The 17,878-nt window shown below is 39.9% G+C and overlaps 1 protein-coding gene across 1 annotated transcript; it reads left to right on the top strand.

Moving 5' to 3' along the window:
* Positions 1-533: 533 nt before the first annotated feature.
* sucla2 (succinate-CoA ligase ADP-forming subunit beta) lies at positions 534-17,308 on the top strand. Its single transcript, XM_036569963.1, has 11 exons — positions 534-617; positions 2,790-2,985; positions 7,603-7,702; positions 8,704-8,866; positions 10,173-10,301; positions 11,147-11,285; positions 12,085-12,246; positions 12,593-12,735; positions 12,851-12,971; positions 14,609-14,697; positions 16,109-17,308. The coding sequence occupies exons 1-11, from the start codon at positions 534-536 to the stop codon at positions 16,181-16,183; spliced, it is 1,401 nt and encodes a 466-aa protein (XP_036425856.1). The 3' UTR covers positions 16,184-17,308.
* Positions 17,309-17,878: the final 570 nt, after the last annotated feature.

Below are 17,878 nucleotides of genomic sequence, written 5' to 3'. Positions count from 1 at the left end.
GGCCTCAATATGCGGTTGATGTTGCTGGGCGCTTTTCTGAAATCTTTATGGCTTTGAAGGTTCCGCTCTGCTTTTTGGCGAAGAGGTTTGTGAACGCTGCATCAGTCTGCGCGTACGCATGCGCGTCTGCTTAGTGGCACGGTGAGTTCGATTCAGGCCAGGGAACCGACTCTTTTGAACTGTCTGTTCAATAATTCGAATCAAACGTCCGATTCAGAGATTATTTCGCTGTAATGAGATGTCCTAGTGACAAAAGCTCCAATACCAGGCCATGAAATGCATATGCACAATGACCATATATAGAAAATAGCGATGTAGAAAACCATACAACACAGCATGAACAGTAAACACTTAATTCCGTTAAAAGCGAAAAGGAAGGGGAAGCACGAGTTAAACACAGCGCACCGCTTCGTTCGATTCAGTTGGATTTGTGAATCGGTTCGACGGGCTCATTAAAAAAGAACCGGATCAAAAAGCGATTCGTTTACCAGTGACATCTCTTTCTGCAGAGCCCTGCTGGTGCTGAGAGAAACATGGCAGCGTCCCTGATCTGCGGCCGGTTGTCCGCTGGACTGAGGAGTTCTGGGTCCCGGACGACTTTGGGTTCAGCCGCTAAGGTTAGTTTTACAGAAAAAATACACATCCGGTGATTATGTCCTGTCTTTTTCGTGTGGCTGTGGACTCCTGTAACCCGCCTGGGATGACCTTAAAGACGGGCTTCACATTTGACATTAGCTTACTAGCTAGCTAGCTTTCTAGCTCCGAGCTAACTGGCCCAGCCTATCAACATCAACATAAAGCCAGGCGAATTAGCTTGCGAGCTGTTAATGCCGATGCTGAGCCGTGTTTTGTCACTAATAACGACTATTTTAGAGTATTTATAAAGCATTTAACCATAATACAATTAAGAAAATACTTTCAGCCTGGAGGAGTCGGCCGGCTGGAAAGAGAGCTCAATGCTAATTATTTGAAGTCGAATTGTCCGGTTCCACCTTAAATGGTACAGCAGTTACATTCTGGCGCCTCCTCATAAATACTGTATCGATAGCGTTCCCTTCGTTTTATTCCAGCTCAGTTTGACCTCCTTGAAATGAATTCTCCTCCGTTCCGCTCCTCAGGCAGATAGTATTTCCACACAGCTTTAATAGGGGTTTAGCTAAACATGGACCTCAGTGTCGCATAAAACATCCGCTATTTAGCGTTAGCTAAGTTAGCTGACTGGTGTTTAGCTAGCTAGCGCTCACAGGTGTCACCACTTCTTCCGCTCTGTATGAGCTTGTTTTAGTGGAGACCCCCTTAACGGAGGTTGTATGTAGCTGGGCAAGCCCTTCATTTGTTCCCACAGTAAATCATGACGCCCTGTGACTCTGTCAAGAGCGTTTATTGTTGCTCTTAATGCGGTTGTTCTTTTGTTTCAGTATAGACAGTATGGGTCAGCAAAAATAGGCAAATGCTGACCGGTTACTGACCCTGTGCGGTTGACAGGAAACTCAGCCACAACCAACGCTACGGATAGAGCTTTAGCGTTTAGTACAGTTTGTACATTTAAAATGGATGCAAACTGTATTATTTTTTTAAGGAATGTTTTTGGTCAACAAACCTTGTAGTTGTTCAGTGACAGACTGTAGTCCATCTGTTTCTCTGCATACTTTGTTAGTGCCCTTTCACCCAGTGGTCAGGACCACCACAGGAGCACCACAGAGCAGATATTATTTGGGTGGTGTATCATTCTCAGCACTGCAGGGACACTGGCATGGTGGTGCTGTGTTAGTGTGTGTTGTGCCGGTACGAGTGGATCAGACACAGCAGTGCTGCTGGAGTTTTTAAACACCCCAGTGTCACTGCTGGACTGAGAATAGTCCACCAACCAAAAATATCCAGCCAACAGCGTCCTGTGGGCGGCGTCACGTGACCGCTGATGAAGGACTAGAGGATGACCAACACAAACTGTGCAGCAACAGATGAGCTATTGTCTCTGACTTTATATCTACAAGGCGGACCATCAAGGTAGGAGTGGACAGTGAGTGGACACAGTGTACAAAAACTCCAGCAGCACTGCTGTGTCTGATCTGCTCCAATCAGCACAACACACACTAACACACCACCACCACCATGTCAGAGTCACTGTAGTTCTGAGAATGATCCACCACCCAAATAATACCTGCTCTGTCGGGGTCCTGTGGGGGTCCTGACCACTGAAATACAGGGAAAAAAGGGGGCTAACAAAGTATGCAGAGAAACAGATGGACTACAGTCTGTAATTGAGGAACTACAAAGAGCGCCTATATAGTAAGTGGAGCTGATAAAATGGACAGTGAGTGTAAAAACAAGAAGGAGGTTTTAAAGCTACGGCTAATTGGTGTGTGTATATATATATATGTGTATATATGTGTGTGTGTGTGTGTGTGTGTGTGTATATATATGTGTGTGTATATATATATATATATATATATGTGTTTTTTTTTTGTTTTTTTTTGTTTTTTTTTTTGTTTTTTTTTTCTTTGTTATTGTATTCAAACTATGAGAAAGTAACAGTCTTTCTGCAGGGTCGTTTATTTATCTTACACATGCTGTTCAGAAGGTCTTAGTTTCACATCTTGGCAGCTTTCTCTTTTAAACTCACTAAATGGAAGGCTGAGCTCTCCTTGTATTACATTTAGACTGAGATTATTGACTTTGTGATTCATCCCTCTCCACAACGACCGTATGTAAGCTTACCTGACAATATCTTATCTGTCCTTTTCTGTGTCCATTTCACTGCTATTTTTTCTTGCTTTGTTTCCCATCAGGTCCTCGCTGGGACGTCAGGGTTGTTCGGTAACCATGGCAACCAGCCGTCTCCGCAGGCAACGTTGCAGCAGCAGAGGAACCTGTCCCTGCACGAGTACATGAGCATCGGCCTGCTGAGGGAGGCGGGCATCTCGGTGCCCGCCGGCGCAGTGGCCAGTACGCCTGAGGAGGCCTACGCCGCCGCCAAGCAGCTCGGTAAGAGCAGAGAGGAACCAGGGTGTTCCACTCAACTCCGACCATCAGATTAATCCTACCAATCACTGATTCTTTAGGGAGTGATTTAGTAATTATTTTTTTTATTCGTCTAAATCCGGTTTATTAAAAGAAGACTGAATATGCAAATTTGATTAAAGGTACTATTTACACAGTAGTGAAATGTAGACATTAAGAACAATACGCCAAGCCTTCTTTTACATTTACATTTGAAACCAGCCTGAATTCTGTTTTAGCTAGATAAATGCATATATTGAATATTATTATAATCAATTTATTTCAATTCTACGATTCCAAAATCAGATGCATTTTTACTTGCCTCTGGTTTTATTTATTATTTTTTTTTATGCACTTTGAAAGTTGTCACTTCTGTTTATGCCCTCCAAGTGTTTTATAATGCCAGGAGCCAGAAATAAACAGGAAAAATATCCAGTTTTCTCAATAGAAAAACCCTTTTTATCCTCTCTTAAAAAGTTGGTGTTTTGGAGTTGGTGGGGTTTCGTGCAGCAACGGTAAACAACAGCAAACAACTGAAGTCTCGCTGTCAGCAGATTCACAGCCATAAGCCTTTGATGTTCAGTTCCACTTAGTACACTATAAACAACATTCATTGCAATTCACTCGCAGTTTGTGCGCAGATATGCACTGTGGGAATAATACAGGATCTCTTAGCTTTATTGTGTACGGGTTGCCTTGTTTACTGTTCTCACAGACACTTGGGTCTAAACATAGCTTGGTGCTGGGACTTGAGCGTATGCATGTTATGTGTTTGTGTAGCTGTCAGCATACAGCCAGCACCTGTCCTGCGTGCTCGCTGCCTCTGTGCCCTGTGTGTGAATGAGGCAGGGGGAGGGGTCGGTCATGATACAGTCCCTTTGCTTTTTGCCATGTATATGTTGAATTGCTGATCATTTACTAGAGTTTTAGAAATTAACTTAATCCAGTCAGGCCTCTTTAAATGATTACGGTTAGTTTGTGTGCTAGGCTAATAGGCTAATTGATGTCAAAGGAAAGAGAAGTGAAACCAGGCTTGGGTTGTAGAGGAAAGGATTCTTTTCTGACTTTACAAAATTGGCACATAGTCAGAATTTCACAATCTTGGAGCAGATTCAGAAGCTGCAGTTGGGCTTTCTGATGTTGTGAGAACACAAATAATTGGTGACCATAAATTTTAGTTAAAGGGGAATTCCACCCATTTTTCCTTACTTCTGCATAATTGGTTGAGACGTGAACAGAGTCATTCAGAATGGCTTGATGTGAAATTGTAGAGAAGCTTACAGTCCCTTTCAACATGCTTCCAAATGTTTTCATTTTTGTCTTAATAGTAGAGATATGCTGTGAAAGAAGGGTTTAACTGTGTTATATTCAAGAAATATGTATTAACATATCACTGCTGTTGGAAGAAAACCGTGTATCTCCAAAATGGCAACTTTACAAGAGAAGAAAGAACATGCTTTACTTTTTAATGTAAGTCAATGGAACCAGACTTTTTTCCAAGTAATTTTGGGTCATTTCTTTTGGTCTATTAATCATGAAATGTACACACAATGTAACACTGGTATGCAGTGTTAAAATCATTAACTTCACCCAGTGCAGGAGAATGCAGGAGTGTGTTTATAGTGTTACTCGTGGGGTTTGTTTCTTACATCCAGTCCGTGCTTCTGAAAATATATCTCTTTGACTTTTAACCTACTTAGATATTATCTTGAGCGAGTGAGGTGTGTAATTGGGCAAGGAGGCATGTTTCATTGTTTATTTGTTCTACCTTTGTACTGTACAGGCTTATTAAGATGATTCAGCATTGCAGAAACAGTGTGCAAAATATCAAACTTCTGATAGGAGTTTGTTTTATGTTGATCTGCCTGATGACAGATGTTGTTTTACCAGATGTTGTTTGGGATAAAGTTTTAATCATGGTGGAGTATAGAAACATATCAGAAGCAAAATGATAATGATAAATAATTTGCACTGTGGTATACTAGCATTGACATTTCATTTACACAAACATTTAGATGCTTTATGAGTAGATTTAATTTAATTAAAATGAATTTCCAGAACTCTATATTTCATGCATAATGTGTTGATGCAATAATAGTGTCCAAATGATAATACAAGTGTAATTTATCTTTCATGCATTTTCGCTCTCTAATAATACAGTTAAATTGCATTATCAAAGAGAACACCATGGTAGAAGGACTCGTCTATGAAATTACATGTTGTCGCCTACTGCACTCATTCTCTGGCGAAATGCCTTTAGAAATGCATTCAACCAGACATTTTCATGGTCTTCCCAAGCTGTCAATCTTCCCATCAGGGCATGGCCAACAGCGCTTTTAGCAGAAAAGGCTATATTTGAAAACATGGGGCCAAAGAGTTTATAGCTACTTTTACGTTAGCAGAGGTGGTGAAGAGAAATATAGACACGTGATGCTTTAAGTTTTTATAAATGACCCACAAAAAAGTGTTTTATCAAAAAACACCTTCTCGCCAGCCTCTTTTTCAAATTTTCCGGTCCACCTTAAACAGTGCAGCAATTACATTCTGGTGTCTCAATGCGCCCAAACAATACAGCGGCACATTTAAGGTGGACTGGAAAATTTGAAGAAGAGCTAACTTCAGCCTCATGTCATAGACTCTGGACAGTGGCTGAAAGTGAGGGTGGACACAGAGGTTCCAGTTGATGCCATGCAGGGATATCTACTTCAGAGTGAGCATCAGAGGTGGATCTGTTAAGCTAGCTAACACTACATTCCCAAACAATGCTCCCATCTGCTGTTTTTATCAGCTGGCTAACGTGATCCAACTCTCATGCAACCCAACAAACAAACCAAAAAAAACTCAGCCACTGTGACAAAGGTGATTGTGTGATTTACACGTTTATGTGTACCAGTCGAATTACAACTTAACCATTTTATGAGTACATTTTTGGCAGATTAGGTGGAACACTGCAGTACATCCACATCTGATGTTCACTATCTAAAAGCCCACAATAATCTCTGTAGCCTACGGTCAGCTCTGCTGTTGGGCCTGCCCCGATGGGATTATTGACGGGTTAGGAAGTCTGTGAAATTAATAATGCAATTGATTAAGTGCATTTTCAAAGGCATTTTGCCACAGAATGAGCTCAACAAGCGCAATTGTGTAATTGCAAACAGGAAAGGCGTTGTTCCCATTTACATCTGAATACTGCCCTGTTTCTAGCTTGGTGTTCTATTTGATAAAACAATTTAAATGCATTGTTAGTGAGTGAAAATGCATGAAAGATTGATTATTTAATCATCATTTTGACGCAATTATAGCATAATCACATTAAAAATAAATATACAGTTCTAGAAATACATTTTTTTTTTTTTTCAATTTTTACCCAATTATCTCCCCTAATTTAGTCGTCTCCAATTCCACCCGCTAGTTAGGACTCCCCCAATCACACACGATACTATCAACGCTAGGAGGGCGAAGGCTAACACAGGCAACCTGTGAAACCAGCGACCGCTTCTTTTCGAGCTGCTGCTCACTCAACGTCATTGGACAGCCGAACGCGCTCGGAGGAAAGCGCCAACCGCCAGATCTGTTACGTCAGCTAACAGATGCCTGCGCTGGCTAGCATCGCGCTGAGTGAGTGATGGGGGGAGAGGGGCAGCCATCCCACCCACCAAGAGAGAGCGAGGCCAATTGTGCTCTCTCGGACTCCCGGCCATGGATGGCTGTAGCATCACCAGGGATCGAACTCGCGATCTCCTGATGATAGGGCCAACGCTTAGACGGTTGCGCCACTCGGGAACCCCCTAGAAATACATTTTAATTAAAAAATCTACTCATAAAGCATCTAAAGCTTTGTGTAAATGAAATGTCAGTTCTAGTATACCACAGTGCAAATTTAAATCACAGTATTCAATTTGAATTTTCAGTTCGAGCTGAACATTTTATGTATGGGTGAGAAATTTCATGGAAGCATTTAGATACATTACCATTTTATGCATTACATTTTCATATTAATTTTGATATGGATATACTTCCATAGTGGAGGGGTACACACAGGACAAAATAGTCCTCAAAGAAAACTGCTTGTTTATTTAAAAAAAAATGTATTTTTATTTAGCTATTTAGTTTAATAGCTCCTGCAAAGAAATCTAAGTCCATAATTTTTTTTCTACAATGCACATTTTACGTCACACGTCTCTGAATGACTTTGTTTACATCTCAACCATTCTGTTATGCCTCACCACCTAAGAGCTGGAAGGCTGCATGACAGAACTCAGTGTGGTTGGTTTTGGTTTATATGAATTTGGATTAGCATAGTGTGGGTGTGTTAAAGTAAAAAGGCTTGGCAGCGTTTGCGCTCTTTGAGTAACATGTTACTGGTCGTGTGAGGACGTAGTAGCGTATGTGACATTTGTTAAAGCATTTCAGACATGTGCTTAGAGGCAAGCGTAAGCTTGCTGCCCTGTTCCTTAACTTAGATGACCCCTGCTTGGTATGTGATGCTATATGTGTTACATGGTCACCAACGGGGGCCTATATTCTATATCTGGGGTCTTGGGATCATACAGATTCTCATTCTTCTCTCCACCTCTGTATCTTTGTCTACCTTTTTTACAGGCTCTAAAGACCTGGTAGTGAAAGCACAGGTGTTGGCTGGAGGCCGAGGCAAAGGAACATTTGAGGGAGGCTTGAAAGGAGGAGTCAGAATCGTCTACTCGTGAGTAGTAGCACATAGCACATAGTGTTCACACACAAATACAGGACTGCACAAGTCATAGACTTTCCTTTATTTATTTAATTTCAAAGCGGCCATTAAGTACAAGTTATTTATTTTACAGGTATTTCTGAGAAGATCAAGATTTGAAATTCTCTTTGACTGTTGAGGCTTAGGCCTACTGCTTTTTTTCCTGATGCTATAAAATGAGTAGCTTTTCCTTAACGGTCATTTTCACAAAATTTAATAAATTAAGACTACGTTCACATTACCAGGTTGAAGTGGCACACATCCAATTTTTTGCCCTAATGTGACTCAGATCTGATGTTTTCAGGGCTGCGTGGACACGAAAATCTGATCTTTTCAAATCCGACCTGAGCCACTTTCATATGTGGTCCTAGATCGGATACATATCCGATTAGTGGCTGTGCGACCTTAATGTAAATGCTCAGATCGGAATTCATGTGCTTCTTTTCCTTTGCGCGTGCGGCATCTTTCAGCGTTACCATGGCAGCAGTGCCGAACAGAAATTAAAGCCTGTAAACGATGGAAAAACAACACATCTCACCTTTTTCTCCTTCGTGTCGTTCTAATAATGAACAGCTGAGAGCTGATGAGAGTTAATTATCTTCTCAGTGAAGCTCGTTCTGCTTGTTAGTTTGTGCCGATGACACACGTGATTCATTCACGTGACGTTACTGAGTAGGATGTGCGAATGCAGGTCATTTCAGGACGCCGGTTCGTTCACGTTAATGACAGATTTGAATCACTTACCTAAACAAGTGTGAACCATCGTGTCAGAGATCGGCTTTGAGCAAAAAAAAATGGAATTTGAGTGATGAGGCTTGTAATGTGAATGTAGCCTATGAATGGTCTGACTTTTGCACAGTGCTGTACACTGGAAATGACTTACGTGTAGATTTTCTCCAACGTCTATAACTTTATCATATTTCCATCACAGTACTATTTCTGTCTTTTCTATCTTGGTTTCTCTGTCTCCGTAGGCCGGAGGAAGCGAGGGATATCTCCTCGCAGATGATTGGCAGAAAGCTATACACTAAGCAGACAGGCGAGGCAGGGCGGATCTGTAACCAGGTGTTTATCTGTGAGCGCCGCTATCCCCGCCGGGAGTATTACTTTGCCATCACCATGGAGAGGTCCTACCAGGTCAGAGCTCTGCTGATATCATTGCTGGAAATGTAATTTAACATGATAACACGCAGGAATGCAAATCTCCAAACTCTTAACAATTCAATTACAGTTATTTGGGAAAGGATTCAGTACATCATGAAATTTTAAATTTCACCACAAATCAATTCAACAAATTTATTTTGGTACGATTTAAAATTATTATAAATTGTTTTTATAAATAAAGATGCACTGAATATGGAAGTGTGGCTGGAGGACATATTTATACACAAGAGGAATATATATATATATATATATATATATATATATATATATATATATATATATATATATATATATATATATATATATATATAAAATAGTATTTGTGCCCTAAAAAACATGGCTAATAATATAATAATAATATTATTGCATATTGACATGTTCTGTACCCTCCTGTGCAACAAGACCTTCATTTATTTAATTTCAAAACGGTCATTTACTGCAAGTTAGTCACTTTTCAGGAGGTTTTCTGAGGAGATTTGATATAAGATAATCTATTTGCATAAGGATGGGGAAAGTCAAAGGAAAATAAGCAGGAATAAACTGCAAATTGCAAAACTGGAGCTAAAACACACAGAAAAAATGTCCGTACATGGCAAAAATGTACCTTGTAGACACCAAAACTGTCCCCATCGATAAACAGCACTTAAAAATGTTTGAGCGAGAGGAGAAACTCCACTCTTGCTTCAGATTTGAAAACATCCACCAATGTTTCTGTCCATCCCTCCACTGTGAGAAGACAACTCAGCGTTATGGGTCTGAAAGGATGTGTAGCTGTCAAGAAGTGAGAAAATAGACCAAAAAATGTTTTGGACTGGTCACCCTCAGATTCCAGTGCACACATTCTTAAAGTATCTTAAGTGTTCACCTTAAATGGTTATGAGATCAATTTCAAGCAGTAAATTTAAATGTACATTTTGCAGTTGTTAAAACGGAAACCTAAATTTGGGGTGAACAGCTGTATTTACTAATATGCTAATATAAATATCATAACTCTCCACCTAAACACTTCCCTGAATAGATTTTAGGCAGATCACCTCTGGTAAAGGGAAAACATAAGGCCAAAATTCACTTGATGATTTTTTCTAGTGGCCACAGACCTTCAAATCATTGAATTAGTTTGAGATTGCTTGGATTGCGAGAGGCAGTAAATGCAACCAAGTTATCCAGCAGAGGGCACTAGAGTGTTGCATTTGCATTTCAGTGGTCACTAAATCTTCTCTGAGATGCTTATCTATGGTTTTCCATACTGATGTTGATGGTAGTGGTGGTGTCTCCTCAGGGCCCAGTGCTGATTGGCAGCTCTCAGGGAGGTGTGAATATTGAGGATGTGGCGGCAGAGAATCCGGACGCCATCGTGAAAGAGCCTATCGACATCGTAAAGGGCATTAAAAAGGATCAAGCAGTAAAGGTGAGGAGGAGAAAGAGCACAATTCACAATACAGAATGGTAGTAAATAACAACATAATGTAAATGTGACCCCAACTTTACTATTCTTTATTTCCTTCCTTCTCTTTTCATAGTTCTTTTTTATGTTTTACTTCTTTTACACTTCTTTTGTAAATGTTAGGTTTTCAGGCACAGGATTCCAATCAGAGGTGTTTTTATTTGTTCACTAATTAAAAATGCTATGTACATTTAAAGGGAAATTTTACCATCATGCATAATTTAGTCATTGAGATGTAGACTATCATTTAGAATGGTTTTTCGAAAAATGGTTCATTGTAGAGACATTTCTTTACTGTGGTTGTGGTGAGTCAGGGGTCCCAACATCTACAACACAAATATAGCTGTTTCAGTTGCCCAAACGACCAAGGACCTTCATATCTATGTGAATTTTTATATGTAATATTGTTAATGGTAAAAACAAGTTTTCTTTGGGGCCTTTTGTAGCCTTATGACATCCTGCATGTATCTCTCCATCGTGTGAATGTGTTGTAAAAATAGGTGTCAGGCCTAAATTGTTCTCCAGATTATCATAAAAAGATGTCTCGGTCTTTATATTCATAACTCTTTCATGTAATTATATTCTCTGAGGGAGCTTTTAAAGACTTTAGGCTCTTCACTCATCTGGTTTCTTTCACCACCACTGTGAAGAATTCTGACTGAAGTTTTTCTAAACCATTTCACATCAAGCCACTCTGAATGAAGTTGTTTACATGTTAAGCATTTAAATATGCAGAAATTTTGATTTGTGATTGTGTGTGATTAGTGTGAATGAAGCACGGTCTGAGACTCTCATCCTCTCCCTTTCAGGTAGCCAAGCAGATGGGTTTTCCTGATTCTTTGGTAAATGATGCAGCAGAAATGATGATAAAACTCTATGATGTTTTCATCAAATATGACGCATCTATGGTGGAGATCAACCCTATGGTGGAAGACTCCTCTGGCATTGGTACGTACACACACTTTATTATACGTATAGGTATAAGAAAAGCTCATTCTGCACTCTGCCAGCCACAAATTCTTACATGGCCATCCTTATTCTAAGGATGAGAGATCAGGAAAATGGATGAGAGTTATGTAAAATTAAACCTTGGAGAGTCTGTTGCTCCTACTCTCTGTGGTGTCTATTTAGCTGCTGGAGTGTACTTGAAGGATATGAAGACATTTTGTAAATTGAGTTTGCCTTACTGTCCATTGCCAGTGCACTAATGCATCCACCCTGTTAATATAATCCAAACTAATACACAAATCATGTCCAGCTTTTTCACTGAATTTGTCTTAATGCACCGCTCCAGTGTGTCTAGGCTTTACTCGTCTTTCACAGTGCTCGTTGCTTCATTCTTGTGCTTAAAATCTGGCCTTTCTATTCTATTGATCATTATGATCATTCATTACCATATCGGATATATAATTTTCTCTCACTACAGTACCCATACAGTCCCACTGTGATAAATAAAATCCTCTGATGTAGAGGGCAATCAAAGATGTGTTTCAAACACCTCACCCTCATGCATCCACCCAGAGCACTTATAGTTTTTCAAAAGTTCTTCCCACCTTCAAGATACATCATCTAAGGGGAGTAAAGTCCCATTTTAGAGACCACTGCAGCACCACTGAAGGAGGCGAGTAGGCATATTTACAGCAGATGTCTTGGTAGATTTCCTTGCAGCTTTTAACTGGCTTACATGACTTATGTAGTGTTGCATATCACTGTTAATCATTTTCTCACCTGGTGTTTCTGTTTAAAGTAATGTGCATGGATGCCAAGATCAACTTTGACTCCAACGCTGCATATAGACAGCAGAAAGTGTTCAGCATGCGAGACTGGAGTCAGGAGGACGCCAGAGACAGACAAGCGGCTAAAGCTGACCTTAACTACATTGGTCTGGATGGCACTATAGGCTGCCTGGGTGAGTAAAGTGACCCTCACACCATGTTAATGGGAATATGTATATGGGTATGTGATTAACATAGGCTCAATGGGATAAGCGCATGGTAGTAAACAGAAAAATTCCTAGATTACATGTGGTACCCAGGACATTACTTGATTTTAAAGCCCTTGTCTCTTATGGCTTATACAGAACAAAAATAGTCACCAAGTGCTCCAACATGGTATTGTGTTGCTTTGTATCTAGCAATATTTACTGATTTATTCATTTAAAGTTGGACATGGAAATTCTGTTACCATTCTGGGTTCATTTGCCATTATAAAAGGTTTTGTACTACAGATATAGTGACCTCTTTCTTTTTGCATAGTCAATGGAGCTGGTCTTGCAATGGCAACCATGGACATCATCAAACTCCATGGTGGAACTCCTGCCAACTTTCTTGATGTTGGCGGTGGAGCCACAGCGCATCAGGTGACCGAAGCTTTCAAGCTCATCACATCAGACAGAAAGGTAACACCAGCAGTGTATCATACTGGATATCAGTCACAGCCTCTGGCTAGACAGACCTGACTTATTCTCAGTAGAGTGCGTGCTCTGATTGGACTGTTTGGTTGCTATGTAACAGGTCCAGGCCATTCTGGTGAACATCTTTGGTGGGATTATGAGATGTGATGTCATCGCTCAGGGCATCATCATGGCTGTCTCTGACCTGGACCTGAAAATCCCCATCGTAGTGCGGTTACAAGGTGAGAGGAAAGAAATGAAAAAGAAGGATTTTAAGTGGTGAGAAAACTGATGGACAGATAGAGATGAAATATTGCAGCTTGCAGCTAAAGTGAGAAGAAGAAAAAAGATCAGGGTAGCACAGTGAGTAAGAGGTGTCCGGTTTGAGTGGCTGAAAGGGATGAAGGGATGAAAGGATAATAGACAAGAATTAGACAGCTGTTGATTATTTCTGTGATCAGTTCACATATCAGCTAATTTTCTTTTAATTGACTAACCAAACTGTTAAGTCTTATTTAGTTCCCCTTCCTTTGCCAACACCATCATTCAAAGTTCCACCTGTGTGATAAATGATTTCTTCTTTTATGGTGCAAAGAAACACAAACTACAAACCTAATTCCAAAAAAAGTTGGGACGCTGTGTAAAATGTAAATAAACGTAAATAAAAACAGAATGCAGTGACTTGCAAATGTCATAGACCCATATTGTATTCACAATAGAACAAAGGACACATATCAGATGTTGGAAGTGGGACATTTTACCGTTTCATGAAAAATATTATATCATTTAGAACTTGCAGCTACGCATCACAAAGAATTTGGGGTGGGGACAACAAAAGGCTAGAAAAGTAAGTGGTACTAATAAAGAACAGCAGGAGGAGCAGTTTGCAACTAACTCACATGACGGTACAAAAAGAGCATTTTAGAGAGGCAGAGTCTCTCAGAAGCAAAGATCACCAATCTGCGAGAAACTGCATCTACAAATTGTGGAACAATTTCACAAAAATGTTCCTCGCATAAAAATGGCTTTGAATATCCCACCATCTACAGTACATAATATCATCAAAAGATTCAGAAAACGGAGAAATCCCTGTACGCCTTGTGCCCCTGGCCAATATTGGACGCTCATGATCTTCAGGCCCTCAGGCGGCACTGCATTGAAAACAGGCATGATTCTGTGCTGGAAATCACTGCATGGGCTCAGGAACGCTTCCAGAAATCACTGTCTGTAAACACAGTTCGCCATGCAATCAACAAGTGAAAGCTGGTATCATGCAAAGAAGAAACCATATATGAACAGGATCCAGAAACGCCACCAACTTCTCTGGGCCCATGCTCATTTAAGATGGACCGAGGCAAAGTGGAAAAGTGTCCTGTGGTCCGATGAATCAAAATTTGAGATTCTTTTTGGATATTTAACTCCTTAAAAAGACTATTGTGGTGATGCAGGTTTGTTGACAGTAACCTTTATTGTTTCATATATTTTACACAAAACACTGGGAGTGAGAGTAATAAACACATTCGAAGTATTATTACAGGCTAATTAGTAAAGGAGAGAGTAGCTTTTGAGCTTTGCACGTGTGTAGATTCCCACCTATCTAATTACAGCACTCTTCATTGCAAACACTCGTATCGTGATAACAATAAAAATATTATTAATCTTGCCGTCCCAATGCTCTGGTGTTTTGTATTCTATAAGAATTTCTGGATGTACCATATAAACATCACAGGATGTTAAAGAGCTCAATAAAAATCCTTATAGACATAATCATAATCAATGTCATGTAACTTTGTCGAGTAACACTTTCTGTACTCAGGACTGCATTACTGGTGTTTGTGTGTGAATCCTCAATGTGCCCTGCTGTTGGTTTGTGCTGCAGGAACGAGAGTGGACGATGCCAAGGCACTGATCGCTGCCAGTCCTCTGAAGATTCTGGCGTGCGATGACTTGGACGAGGCAGCTAAGATGGTACACCACCATTAACCTTCACAAATAATAAAAATGATCGAACACTTAACTTCTCAGATTCTAAGGGCCTGTATGTGGGCTCACACTTAAATTTCTCACCCTCTTAACTACATAACTTGCGTATTGGTTTCAGAGAATATATTAGGCATGTCGTGATACAGGTTTTTGCTACACAGTCCGATATAAGTGCTTTGTTACGGAGTATTGGCCAAAACTGGTGTGATATTTGTATTTATAGATAATACACCCACATCATTTAGGTTTGACATGCCAGTGAATACTACAGTAAAACCCCTTCATTTTTAGTGTTTGCGTATAGTAAAACTCTGGATTGGTTCTCTGGATTTTTCTGTTTTAATAACAACATTATAGTATGTCTAATATGGACTGTTTGCAGTCACTTGCTCCCTTATTTCAGTTCTTTTTCACTTTTTCTGTTGCAGTTTTAAACAAGTGTGCGTGGCACAGCTGGAAAAGCAAAATGTTTCAGCTAAAAGCGTGTAGCCGTGTGCTCACATTAAATGTGTTCATGTTTCGAAAGCAGACCAGTTCAAAACTCTGTCACTGCAGATATTAGTTTTCATTGTCCATTTTAAAATAGAGGTATATGCAAGGATTTTTTTTTTGGCCCCTGAAAATTTAATGCATAGCCCTCATACATTACCTTATTTCCCATAGCAGAACCTGTCACAACTTTAAAGTATGCCAACATTTTCATAACCCTATTTGTTATTGTGTTATAGCTCCATTATTCCTAAGCTGTAAATATGAATTTAACCAGCATGACTGCGTATTAGTGTGAAAAGCGTATATTGGTGGCCGAAGCAAAACAGTTTTTGACTAGTATAGGACAGACACATTATACTAATGTATCCACAAACATAATCGCTTATCCAGCTATAGATCATAAAATTCAGTCATGCCATAATAGAGAGATTCTGTTTTTAATTTGTACTTTATTTGTACACAAAAACAGCAGTTTATAACAGGAAAACTTAAAAATGCTATGAATTTGCTGTAGGACATGGTATTCTGTCAAGACAGCTCTGTTAGTTACAATTGCAGTTACTATAGCATAAGCACATGCAGAAAAAGGTACCCTGGTAACCCTGGGTAGATGGCTCTGAAAACTCACCTCGCTGCCAAAGGTTGTGGATAATGTCATTTTGTGGCGCCTCCACAACAGCGTTGTAAACAAAGCGCCAGAAAGGATCAGAACTGGCTCAGGCTTGATATAGTCAGTGCTGGATTTATTCAAGTATGCCTGAATGTATGCCTGAATAAAGTCTTAAATCTGAGAGGTTGATCCACATCCGCATGTTTCCATCTTTGTCTTCTGCACTCTGTCTCTAACTCTGCTTTTCCTTTATTTCTGTATTTTCTCTCTCTTTCTCTACCCCTCCTTCTCTAGGTTGTGAAGCTTTCTGAAATTGTGTCATTGGCCAAAGAGGCCCAAGTGGATGTGAAGTTCCAGCTGCCCATATAAAGACGCCCTAAAACCACACCCATACACCACACCTCTCTTCACGGCTCAGACCATGAACTGTTCAAACCATAAACTGATCTTCTAGCTGCCGAGCCTCATATCACCCATACGCGGCGTCCAGTCTTCTGTCTGTGGTTTGTTTCTGAACCTCCTCCCTGTGGTCATCGCAGCCCTCTTTTGTGTTTCATCAGTGCTTCCAGAATGTAAAGACACACTCACACATCTGATTTTTACTGCTTCAGTCCCTGCTGATCAACTACGCCTCCTCTGCGCCCCCCAATTGTAGAATCCTGCTCTAACTCAGTGTAACCCAGACCCAGATTAAGCAGGTGTTCTCGGCTGCACTGATTAGATCAGGTCAGTATTACTACCTGTTCTTCACCCTCGTTTATTTTGTTGTTTTTGTTTCTTCATTTTATTAAGAGATGGACCTATTTATGTGGGACTGTATTTATATTGAGGAATTGTACATTGGGGTGAAGCTTGCTGGAAGTCGTGTATGTTTGATGCAGGTCCTCTCTCTTGCCACAAACACGTGCACATAGACAGTCTAATTAAAAACACTTCTCTCTTTTTCTCCAGCCTTTGTAGAGCCTTGGAGGCTCTTTGCTTCAGTCAGTGTTTCCAAAGAGCACGGCACTGTTTCCCACCCTGACAAACGCACAAATACCTTGGGGAATCTGTGTAAACCTTAATTGTATTGTGTTCTCTTGGCTATATATGGGAAGTACTGGTTAGCAAGAGGGAGTAAATAATAAAATGTTCAGTTATGATAATTAAGGTGGTGGTGGTGGTGGCGATTTCTGCTCAAGGACTTTGTGTGGATGAAGAACTTACTGAGTTGAAAAAGAGGAGCTCTCTTTTCACTGCCCCTGTAGCTATACTGTATGTAGGAGTGAGTATGTTGAGAAAAAAGATTAAAGGTACTTTTTTTTTCAGCAGCGTAGCGTCCGCAACATTTGGTTTGATAAAGCTGCATCAGACTAAACTTTAGAGCCAATTTTTTTTTTTTTAAGTTTTGATTTGTTTATACCATCATTGTAAACAGTGAAATCTAAGACTCTTGTTACTGGCTTATTTTGAGTTCTTGAGGCATGCAAAGAAAATAAATTGTGAACAAGTATATTTACCGTAAAGCCTATGTGAACAAGTAAACAAAGTAATCTAACTTAGCTTTGAAGGGGAATTCCATCTTTTTTTTTTTTAATTTCTGTATAATTCTGTTGTTGAAATGTAAACAGTCATTCAGAGTGGTTTGATGTGAAATGGTTCACTGTAGAGAAACTTCAGCTCCGACTTCTTTACAATGGTGACAGGAATCAGGGCTCACAATGTCTACAACACAAATATAGCCATTTTATTTCTAAACCAAAACCACCAACAAACCTACACGTCTTCTGAGCTTCTATACGTAATGTTATTAATAGTAAAATAGTGATAAATTTTGAAAGATGCATTTTCCTTGGGGCCTATTTTACTTAAAGCGCTCTACAACCCATCGAACCGCCACACTTCGAGGATATTCACGCAGCTTTCGTAGCAAATAAACAAATCACAGACATGAGTTAAAACATTTTTTCAGTAGCTGAATAACATTCTGGCTTCATGAAACCTCAAACAAATTAAATAGGATTTCAATTAATAATAACATTTATAACATTTTTTCCATGTCAAGTAGAGGAAAAAAAAAACATG

This window comes from Colossoma macropomum, unplaced genomic scaffold, assembly GCF_904425465.1.
Source record: "Colossoma macropomum unplaced genomic scaffold, Colossoma_macropomum, whole genome shotgun sequence".
Lineage (NCBI taxonomy): Eukaryota > Metazoa > Chordata > Actinopteri > Characiformes > Serrasalmidae > Colossoma > Colossoma macropomum.
This window is presented reverse-complemented; position numbering and strand designations above follow the sequence as displayed.

Excerpts from the sequence above, each read along its gene's own strand:
- sucla2 (XM_036569963.1), top strand. The coding sequence starts at position 534 with ATGGCAGCGTCCCTGATCTGCGGCCGGTTGTCCGCTGGACTGAGGAGT. Across the intron at positions 2,986-7,602 it reads CGCCGCCGCCAAGCAGCTCG|GCTCTAAAGACCTGGTAGTG; the intron begins GTAAGAGCAGAG and ends CCTTTTTTACAG. Across the intron at positions 12,247-12,592 it reads TGGCACTATAGGCTGCCTGG|TCAATGGAGCTGGTCTTGCA; the intron begins GTGAGTAAAGTG and ends CTTTTTGCATAG.